This window comes from Perca fluviatilis, chromosome 3, assembly GCF_010015445.1.
Source record: "Perca fluviatilis chromosome 3, GENO_Pfluv_1.0, whole genome shotgun sequence".
NCBI lineage: Eukaryota > Metazoa > Chordata > Actinopteri > Perciformes > Percidae > Perca > Perca fluviatilis.
The window spans coordinates 18,184,262-18,196,318 of record NC_053114.1 but is presented as its reverse complement, the minus strand read 5'-3'; the positions used below and the strand labels follow the sequence as shown (position 1 = coordinate 18,196,318).

General features: G+C 40.5%; 1 protein-coding gene across 7 annotated transcripts in view; it reads right to left on the bottom strand.

The window, feature by feature from the left end:
* Positions 1–10,418, bottom strand: part of dmxl2 (Dmx-like 2) — a 50,396-nt gene extending 39,978 nt beyond the window's left edge. For all 7 annotated transcript variants that reach the window (XM_039795257.1, XM_039795258.1, XM_039795259.1 and 4 more), the window contains exon 1: positions 10,024–10,418. In XM_039795257.1, coding sequence (XP_039651191.1) covers positions 10,024–10,110 — 87 coding nt within the window. In that variant the 5' untranslated portion in view covers positions 10,111–10,418. The remainder of the gene's footprint in view (positions 1–10,023) is intronic.
* Positions 10,419–12,057: the final 1,639 nt, after the last annotated feature.

The window sequence follows — 12,057 nt, the reverse complement described above, 5'->3', positions numbered from 1 at the left end:
AAGATAGCGCAAACCGGTGATTAGCTTGTAGCGCTAGCTTTTGGGGCAGAGGGTAAATCGCTATTTTATACCACTAACAAGGCTCAAAATAGTACCACACTTCAACGATAGCATAATGAGGGTATATAACATATAACCAAAGCAAAAGATATATTTTAAAGAAAGTAGCGTTCATGTTTACATGCAGGCTTCATCTTGGAAAACAGTCATGACCAGTCGAACCACGAACGCTGGGTCGTTCGACTGGTCATGACTGTTTTCCAAGATGGCGCCCGCATGTAAACATGAACGCTACTGTCTTCTATAATCTGTCTTTTTAATAAACTGTCTGTACACTTACAAAGTTCTCAATGCTTCGGTTTACATGTAGGGACCCTCATTATGCTACCGTTGAAGTGTGGTGCTATTTTGAGCCTTGTTAGTGGTATAAAATAGCAATTTACCCTCTGCCACGAAAGCCAGCGTTACAAGCTAATAACCGGTTTGCGGCAGAGATGGGGACTTAAATGGGGTCGCAATTAAACTCATGGGATGCGTAATTGATCCTGTGGATGATTTGTATGCTATTAAGTACACGGTCCGCCAAACACTGGGCCGTCTTGACTGTCTTAATTCTGCACATATTAGTAGTCCTATTTACCATTTCATTATTTCATCCATGCGCGGTGCAGTGCATCCGTGCGCACTGTCACCTGCCGTGGAGACGCTGGCCTCACCGTACACTTAAACTCACTTAAAAAATAAATAAATTGCATTACATCAGTGAGTTCAAATTGCTTATTGTGCATAATTTGGACTGACACTGAGATGCATGTTGTTCTGTAACTGGTGTGGCGCTGCCACTATTCTCTTGATTTCCACTTCGACATTAGACATTTTTTTGAGTGAAAGAGACGTTACATTTAGTATATCGTCACAGGTAACAAGCTAACCATCGCAAAGTGTTGTGCTAATGCTGGGATTGCCTTGGGAACAAGCAAATTGTATCTTTATAGTTGTATTCATATGATGTGACAGACTTAGGTTAATATTTCACCAGGTCCGAGGGCTAGAGGGATGTGTTAAGTAGACCCCATAAACTTATCCTACAACTGATTTTGATACTGTACTGTATGGATGGTAGCTACAGGACATTCTTTGAATTCATAAGATTTAACAATACAGTGTTAGGGACAGATCAGATCGCCAGAGACTTGAGACTTGACTTGGACTTGTGACAAAAGACTTGAGACTTGACTTGGACTTGTGACAAAAGACTTGAGACTTGACTTGGACTTGTGACAAAAGACTTGAGACTTGACTTGAACTTGCCTCTCAAAGACTTGAGACTTGACTTGGACTCAAGCTCAAAGACTTGAGACTCGACTTGGACTTCCAAAAAATAACTTGTGAACATCTCTGGATTGTGGTAGCTTGTTCCAAGCTAGAGACACATTCGATAGCATGAAAACATATCCCAGAGAACGGTCAACTCTGTACACATATGTTATTAACCCCTAGGTTCATTTTGTGCCGGAATTGTCCTTTTATGGGAAAACCTGTTTCAAGATTTGGATTAAGGGCAGCAAGGTAAACTGATACGATGGTGTTCACTGGCAGTTGGCAACCATGTGTAGAATTGCAGCAGCACCTGGGAGACAGGCAAGTTGGCCTCAAAGCGACAGTACAGTCAGGATGACGGGTTGTGCCTTTCATTATTCAAGAGAACAGAAGGAGAGACTGGGAACCACTGGGTCACACAGCGGGACAGCATTACAGCCAGTGGTATAATATAAAGTGACAAAAGATAAGTAAGGGAGTTCTGCGCTTTACTATTACTGCGGCATTTGCTCCCACACATTATAGCTGGAATTAAAAGCGGTCACCGTCACGCACTGTCTAGGACTGCTCTGTATTCTCTCTCTCAGCGCGCGCGCACACACACACACACACACACACACACACACACACACACACACACACACACACACACACACACACACACACACACACACACACACACACACACACCTGCCTTAAACAGGATGACCTATCGTCACTGCTTTGTTCTTTGGGTTTTGGCTTGTGTGTGTCCTGTATTTCTTTCAACATCCACAAATCATCAAATGCATGAGCACACAACACACACAAATTACAAAATTACATTTCCCATCTCTAGCATCTCAACAATGGTCTTGACGCTAGATGTTAAGAGATCTGTCGGCATGTGTTTACCAGAGTTTCTGCAGGTTTCCCCAAGTCAAATTTTTCTTCTACACATTTTCAGCGCTTACATCGACATCCCCTATTTTCTGATATAAAACAACGGGTCAATGTTACCTGAAGTCAACACAAGGGTTAAGACTTTTTAAAGGTCCAATGTGTAGGAATTTCTTCCATCTAGCGTTGAGATCATATATCGCAATCAACTCTCTCGCACCACACAGTTCAAAGTACGTATTACAGCTACGGTAGCCTTCATGCTTCAAAAAGCCGGTCTCTTGCTCTTTTCAATAAACTTTTTCATTTTCTGGGTTCTTGAAATTTGGATTTTGAATACGTGTGGTCATCCATGTTTCCTTCTTCAAACTTGCCGGGGCTGGGAAGCTACGATACCCATTAGCAGCATTAGCAGCACCTGTGAGTTTATCATGTGACCGCGAAAATGCGAATGTCCCTTACCGGCTAACGTATTTCAAGATGGCGTATGAATATGGGGCGTCAGACCCCAGTTCATGCGAATGCAAATTCAAGCCAAAAGGAATACTTGGAATTGATGGTGGAGGTAAATATTCATGAAAAAGGACAAGTTTGTGAACGGGAAACACAGATTTTGATAATGAACAACTAAACATGTTACACACTGGACCTTTGAGGCCTAAAATTTTGATTTTGAAAGGTTATACTTTTTAAGACCGCGCAGAAACCCTGATCTACTGAGGGGCAATAATATTAGAGAGACAGATATCTTTAAAGTAGGGATGATTTTTGTGGTTCGGCCGAATACCGAACCCACTGGTTAAGGTTCTGCCGAACCCCTAACCGAACCGAATCCTACTCCCATCCTCAGTCCATTAACACTGGGACTATCCTTCCTTTGCCTTACCTGAAGTTGCTGCATTTTGGCTGCTGTCTGTAGATTCCTTCATGCACAACTCGTATTCTTTATACAGTGCCTTGCGAAAGTATTCGGCCCCCTTGAACTTTTTGACCTTTTGCCACATTTCAGGCCTCAAACATAAAGATATAAAACTGTAATTTTTTGTGAAGAATCAACAAGTGGGACACAATCATGAAGTGGAACGAAATTTATTGGATATTTCAAACCTTTTAAACAAATAAAAAAACTGAAATATTGGGCGTGCAAAATTATTCGCCCCTTAAGTTAATACTTTGTAGCGCCACCTTTTGCTGCGATTACAGCTGTAAGTCGCTTGGGGTATGTCTCTATCAGTTTTGCACATCGAGAGACTGACATTTTTGCCCATTCCTCCTTGCAAAACAGCTCGAGCTCAGTGATGTTGGATGGAGAGCGTTTGTGAACAGCAGTTTTCAGTTCTTTCCACAGATTCTCGATTGGATTCAGGTCTGGACTTTGACTTGGCCATTCTAACACCTGGATATGTTTATTTGTGAACCATTCCATTGTAGATTTTGCTTTATGTTTTGGATCATTGTCTTGTTGGAAAACACAATCTGCTCCGTTCAGGTCTTTTGCAGACTCCATCAGGTTTTCTTCCAGAATGGTCCTGTATTTGGCTCCATCCATCTTCCCATCAATTTTAACCATCTTCCCTGTCCCTGCTGAAGAAAAGCAGGCCAAAACCATGATGCTGCCACCACCATGTTTGACAGTGGGGATGGTGTGTTCAGGGTGATGAGCTGTGTTGCTTTTCGCCAAACATAACGTTTTGCATTGTTGCCAAAAAGTTCGATTTTGGTTTCATCTGACCACAGCCCTTCTTCCACATGTTTGTGTGTTGTTTTCCCAGGTGGCTTTTGGCAAACTTTAAACGACACTTTTTATGGATATCTTTAAGAAATGGCTTTCTTCTTGCCACTCTTCCATAAAGGCCAGATTTGTGCAGTATACGACTGATTGTTGTCCTATGGACAGAGTCTCCCACCTCAGCTGTAGATCTCTGCAGTTCATCCAGAGTGATCATGGGCCTTCTTGGCTGCATCTCTGATCAGTCTTCTCATTGTATGAGCTGAAAGTTTAGAGGGACGGCCGGGTCTTCGTAGATTTGTAGTGGTCTGATACTCCTTCCATTTCAATATTATCGTGCACAGTGCTCCTTGGGATGTTTAAAGCTTGCGAAATCTTTTTGTATCCAATCCGGCTTTAAACTTCTCCACAACAGTATCTCGGACCTGCCTGGTGTGTTCCTTGTTCTTGCTGCTGTCTGGGCTTTACACGGACCTCTGAGACTATCACAGAGCAGGTGCATTTATACGGAGACTTGATTACACACAGCTGGATTCTATTTATCATCATTAGTCATTTAGGTCAACATTGGATCATTCAGAGATCCTCACTGAACTTCTGGAGAGAGTTTGCTGCACTGAAAGTAAAGGGGCTGAATAATTTTTGCCCCCACCCCTTTTTCAGTTTTTTATTTGTTAAAAAAGTTTGAAATAGCCAATGAATTTCGTTCCACTTCATAATTGGGACCCACTTGTTGTTGATTCTTCACAAAAAATTACAGTTTTATATCTTTATGTTTGAGGCCTGAAATGTGGCAAAAGGTCGAAACGTTCAAGGGGGCCGAATACTTTCGCAAGGCACTGTATATTCTTTTATATTCATATGCAAATTTCTTAACTGCGGCGATGTTGTTTAGGGCCCTTGCCACCACGAGACAAATCGGCATTGCAAATTGAACAAGTAGCTTGACTTGAATCTTTTGACTGAAAGTACTGCCAAACAACACTTTTTCTGCTCACGAGTTCCATTTTCACTTTCTCACAGCCTACTGCATTGAACAAGTCCACCCACGTAAACACCTTCCCGTAATCAACGGCGGCGTCATTACGTCGACTAGCGTAGCACGCATAGTGCAAGCATAGAGTCAAAGAGTATAGAAGTAACAAGAGGCAAAACTCAATAGAACGTTGTGTTGCGTTCAGTCCAAGATGGCGGAGCTGCTGCTCGGTTATGGGTGCGTTTGTTGCAATGGAATGTTCTATTGAGTTTCGCGTCTTGTTACTTCTCTTTGGTAGAGTTCGGTTCGGTGGAAAAAAAATTCCAAGGTTCGGCAGAACCCGAACTCCGTCAAAAAGCCCAATATTCGGCCGAACCCGAACTCTGGGTTCGTTGCATCCCTACGTAAGAGATTAGAATCCTTATGACTATTAGCCAATGAAGAATTTATTTCAGTCAAAGGCAGGCAGCCCTTCAAACAAATAAAATAAAGACATGAAGGACTGCTGGATGCCCATTCTAATCAATCCAATGGTTAGCTAGCTGTAAGATTTGCTATATTTGATTCAGCAGATAGCATTAAGAGGCTACTGATTCTGTCTATGAATGTACTTGGATGATCTACACCCAAGAATCTGTAGCTCATATAGCTGCTGACTTAATGAGTACATCCCTGAAGTAAGGTTTCCTTCCCGTCAGTCATGTAAGCTCAAGCTCAAGGAGGTCGCTGCCTTTGGATAAATACTACCGCTCTGTGACACATTAACATTGACAAAGCAGTTGCATCTCAGGTGAGCAAGGAAACAACTGCAATGTAATTGTATTGTGTTGTAGAAAACTATACTTATTTAACTACTGTCTTTTTTACCTGAATTGCTTTTTACCTGGCACTTTATTGGGAGCATGCTATAACTATACAGATCCTCAAGATATATAAGCTAGAAGTCCTAATACTGCATTTTCAAGTTAGCTATATATACAGTATGTGAGAAAAAAAGGTTATTAATAGGATATGCTGTGTTTTACTGTCTGATGTAACAAAAACATCTCTCACTGAATCATCGATCTGGGCTGTTTTCTTTAGCCCAACTCTGGGAAACCCTTTGTATAATGCTTTAAAAAGATCTGTCAGAAAACTCTATTTCTAGTCTTTTTGGAAGACAGCATGGTGATCCACATGCCATGTTTACTGATGAGAGCTGCAGAAATCAATTCAAATCTTTCTATTTATGATCACCTTAAATGCTATTTTGAATAATGGCAGCCATAGTGAGTCAGGGATTTAGCTGCTTTTAAGTGTAAATGTATTTTAGAATAGTGAATGCAGTCATGTGCAGTGATAATGAAAATAGATAAGAGGAAGAAAGAGATCACTTCTGCCTTTCCATACAATGCCACTCATTTCCCATGCCTTATGCAATCATGTGAGCACGTTCCACAGCTGCTACCATGTGTACCAATTTTCATGTTTGTACTAGTTGGCTGGCTTTGAGCTGTAGTCAAAAGCTTTAGCTACATATATTTAAAAACAGGAATTGATCAATTTCGGCCTGTAGTAACCTGGACTCACTGTCAATCTATGTTAAGGCATTATCCCAGGCAAAGCCCATAGCACAGACTTGTACTTTGGTCCCACTGTTATTCTCTGCAGTATGACTGCAGTGAAGCAGTGGGCATTAAAAGACAAACTACACCAAGTCTGGCTTTGATCCGTCTCCGTTCTGCCTGTTGGTACATAACATATCCAACTTAATCAACGTATTTAGCTAGACTAGATGCAATTGCAGCAACTTTGTGGATCTTAAAACACTGACAAGAGTTATACTGTTCTGTTTGTTTGTCTATTGTTAGCTGGATAATAAAACTACAGAACAGATGTCTATGAAATCTTGTAGACAATTGCACCATGGGCTAAGGAAGAGTTTTTAGCTTGGATCTGGAGCAAACGACTCTACCATGTCATCATCTATAACACAAAGTACTTTTTGGCTTATAATTCTTGAACTGTAAGACAAAATAATATGTATTTGCCTTAATTTCTTGATTTGGTATAGGCTGCCCCCATTTCTGCCATATCTTGTTATTTAGAATTCTGGTACATAATTGATAAACTTGGAAAAGGTTAGTAATTAATATTTTGATATGTCATACTCATACCATTGTCCTGCAAATGGTGGCCAAAATCGTGTTTGCTAAGCCCATTTGACAAAAACTGCCATACCTACATTCCTGAATACATTGTGCAATTGCAACCAAATGCAACTAGGACACGTGAAATATCTACCCGTAACAATCCAATAAAATGTGGTAGCATTCCACCATTAGACTAGGTGTTACTATAGTAAAATGTAAAAGTAGGTCATAAGTCTAAAACACTTCCAACACAAAACAAATTTCACACTTCCACAATACATTTAAATCTGTAATATTCCCAGACAGGATGTAAGTAATCTCATAAAATCAAGTCCGCCTTCAGCCAGTCAGCATCACTGTCTTACATTATATGACGATATCTGTATTCTGCTGTAGACCAAGATCCAGAAGAAATATTTTCTGTTATCAAAATAAGATTCAGAGGAATATGGAGCCTTATCATCTACTCTTCAGTGTTTAACTTTCACAATGTAATCAACAGACACAAATCACACTAATTACACAAAAATTATAAACAGTCTTTCTGTCACATTTGTCATTCAACAGACCATCTTGAATAAACAAAACTGAAATAGCAATGTATGTAATTACTGTATTACTGAAAATCAACTAACATGTTTTTATTGTGAAAAAGAACACAAGTTTCTTTGGCCTAAATAATGAACAGATCTCTAACTTCATGCCATCTTTTCCCTTCATATTATTACTCATCGTTATGACTATTTTAACAAGGGTTCTCAACATAAAACTATATCCACCATCCATTGGCCCACTGGGTACCGGTGTTTCACCGTCCATTATTCAAACACCATTTAAATATGTCTTTCAATTTCTGTCAATATGCCAATGCACAAAGATGAGCATGCAACATAGTAGAGACCATCTTGGAGCACAGAAACAAACAGCATCAGGATAAAATGACTCCATATCCAATGACACTCTAGAGCCATGCTTGCTCATTTGAACTGCGTGTGTGCGTGTGTTTGTACTAGTGTGCGAGTCAGGGTCTGGCCTATGAGCCCTAGGGGTCAGTGTGAGTGTAACTGAATTGGACATGATGTCTAGTGTTCTTCAAATACCCTCTCAGACATACAAAGAAAACACCAGGCATAGAAACTGGGGCCCTGCAGCAACGTACAAGGCCTTAGCTTCACAACCAACTCTGTCCCATGTTGTTGAGCAGATATGACCAGAGGTACAGCTTGCCTGTTTACATTCAAACAGCCTTATTCTGAGGTCAGCTTAAGGGGAAAAGGGGACAACTCCTCTCTATAGTTTGAACAGGACAATGAATGAATTATTGCACTAATGTACAAATACAACAACAAAAACAAAACACCACTTCACTAATATGAAGCAGGAACAGACCAAGCCCAGATTTGGCAGCCATTAGACAGGCTCAGTGTTCTCAGTATGAGGAAATAGTGCAGTGCAACGCAGCTGCTCAAGAATTTACGGTGAGCCTGCATTGGCAGAATTTAACATATGCATTCACATTACTATTGGTATGAACTCGGGTCACAAAGAGAACATGAATCTAGTCCGGGTGACTGACATGACAGCTACAACATCTGTAGTCATCAACAAGGCAAAAATAATGACATCACTTTTCAATTTTGAACCAATCCTAAACTGAACGGAATGAATGACAAAGTAAAAAGCATATTCTCTCCTTTAAATCTTTGTGGACAACAAACCCTAAGCTTCAGTTAAATGCTATTCTAAAGAAATGTATCTCTGTTGTACATATTTATGGCTTTTGAGGGGTGGGCCCAATCGAATGTTATGAAAGATCATCTAGCTATTAACAAAGTCATGATCATTCATCTTCTGCTCTCAATACAAGAGCTGATAATTTGCCATCACACAAGAGGCTGTAATATTATAGGTTCTTCCCATGTCTTGCTTATCGAAATGGAATATTGACTTGTCTTCTCAGTCCTGTCAACTTGAGGCAGAAAGAGAAATGTTGGGAAGTTGACAGACAAAGAGTATAGATAGACCAAAGAAGACAATAAATAACGGACAAGATTTGGTTCAAGGTAACGTTAGTGTGTGATCAGCATACGTATCAATACATATGTATTGATACGTATGCTGATCACATTAAGTCTTAATGACTAATCGTATGAGCTGATAAAGGATTGATAATATTGGTAATAAAAATGTAAGCGAATTATATTTCACTAAAGTCAAAATTATGATTAAAGAAATGGATGGACCACGTTTTTGAATATGTTATTTTCAACAACAAAACACTGCCCATTCAGCCCTCTAGCTCATGTATCCATATATGGCTCTCTACGTCATGGCTGGCGCAGCTGATGCTAGGGTGACAGCGAGCTATGATCCGTGAGGAGGATTTAACGCCAAATGGTAGCAAGCTTAGCTAGTTCTGCAACCACACTAAACACAGCTTTTTCTCCTGTAGCGGTGCGCAATTGTGTCAAGCCATAGTCACCTGAAGTGTGCACTGCGAAATGTTGTCAGAGCGTGTCCCATTGCAAACATTTGCCAATAATGTTATGGCTGCGCAGAGGGATTCCCTTGCAGTAACGTTACTTCTAATGTAACCAGATGCAGCTAAAGGTCATTTGAGTGGCTAGCGTCAACTGTCTTGGAGCGATAAATAATATAGCTAACGTTAACCTAAAATAATAGATGCAGACATTACCGTTGAGCATCTAATTGAGGATGTTAGCTTGACAATGTCTGACTGACTGTGAGGGTAAATGAAAAAAAAAGGGTGCTTGTGATAAGGATGCCCCGAGAAGGCTCGACTTATTTGTGAATCTCTCAGTGCGGCAGTATTGCTAGCACACTAACGTTACCTGGCTAGCCTGTGCTTTAGCTCGCTAGCCAGCCCGTTTACAACCAACATAACGCTAGCGAGCTAACTATCCAGCTAGCTAGTGTTAGCTTCATTGGGTGTTAACTTGAGAAATAATATCAAAATAAAACCTCACCGTGAAAGGAATGTCATACACGCTTCCCACCGAATAGCAGGAATCTCCAGGGTTTACCGCTCCCGTCAGCACCTGATGCAGATGCATTTTCCTTATATTTTAGCAGCAGATGGGTTTTTGTTTAATTATTAATAACGAGTCCACCCTTTCGGTTTCTCCATCTAGCAACGACTGGGAATTCCATCAGTAATGTCAACGTTGTCCTCGGCCTGGGAGCGTCGTCTTCCTCAACAAACGGTAAGGTTGCAGTGGATTTGTGTTCGACCCGTATAAATGTAATTTTACCCGGTCCTGTAATGTATGTAAACATGTAAAACTGGCCGCCCGTCGCCTCTTGCTGTCAACGCCATCCCTACGATTAATCGTGAGAGCCGAGGCAGCGGGATCTCTGCAGCGAACCTGACATGCGCGTTCCCGACGTTGTCGAGGCACGACTGAATGTCCATAGAAATTTGAAGTCTAGACTGGGAATATCAACTCCTGCCTTTCACTTAGTGCCTCAGTGGGATTATTTTTGACTAAAATACAATAATAATAATGTCGTCGTATCTATTATTTTAACATAACTTACAAACTTCTTTTAATTATTAACTGTGGTTCTTGTTGGGGCACTGTACAGCTGCTCTGGTATTGTCTTTCTATGTTTACGGCGCGCCAGTTTGTGGAGCAAGCCACTATAGGCGATTTAAATTCATTGATCACAAATGTGGGGTCTAGGGTAAAACCAAAACTGATTGGGTAGTACCGTTATTTTATCAGTGACCAAAAATAAGTTACCGAATGAGAGAAAACTTTAGACATAAAATACAGCAGGGAGCAGCCATACTTTAACCGAAAGTATGGAGCTGTTGTGTTATTATGTGGTATTTGTATTTGTGGTCTCCTCTTGTTGTTCAAGTTTAAAAAGGTCACATAAATGGTTGTTTTTTTGATGCATATAAAACAGTGCAAGCAAAACCAATATTTGGTTCCAACCTACTTAGAGTTAAAATTATTTAATTGCAACAATTCACTAGCTTGCATCTTTGGGTATCAGGGTATAGAACTGAAACAGTTAGTTGATGAATGGATTAGCTTTATTATGGATTAACTTTTGATAATCCAATAAATTATGTAATTTTTCAGCCAAAATGCCAAAACATTGGATGGTTCCAGCTTATCTAATGTAATGGTTTGCTGCTTTCCTAGTCATACATTACAGTAAATTAAATACCAAAAAAAAGCAAATTATGATGGGCATTCTTCTAATGTCATGGGAAACAGCTGCTGTCACAACTACAACATAAGATATGAAATGCTGTGACAATGATGTCCACAACTGATTCACAGAGAACAGAGCATGAGTGAGCTAGACATGGCAGAGGTTCATTGTAGCTGCAACTGTCACCTCCTTATCTACCCTCATTCATGTCATTGATGAGATTCAATGGAGCATATCACCGTAATACTGTTTATCTTCATTCCCTTTTGTACCCCGTCTTACATATCCATTGTCACTCTTGCACCTTCATTGTTTCTACATAAATGATGAGAGGACTGACAGGGATCCATAGTGGTGATACACCACTATGGCATTGGCCTAGTTGTTTAAGCCACACTGACATCATCAGGCAGGGCCTGCCTGCCAGCCACCATGACACACAGGACAACAGAACAGAAAATTGCGAGGCAGTAGCCTGGATAGAATGTGACACATACACATAAAGAGTGTCGACAACAAGGTTGAGGCACACTCATCCTGTAGCATAATTGTGTCTGTCCATTTATTTGGTGACTACTATTTTTTAAACTGTAAGTGTTAGACTTATATAGCTGTTCTGTAATCATAGACTGGGCACTGACTGATGCTAAACAATATGTTCAGCATAGGACAGTGCAATCTTTGCTGATTGAAGTGTGTGTGTGTGTGTGTGTGTGTGGGGGGGGAGGGGGGGTAGGGGGGCTCAAGATCGTTCAACATATAATTTCTAATATTTTAGTAATTATGATCACAGGATAACTATTGTAATGTTTAGACTGTACAACCAGCTCGTT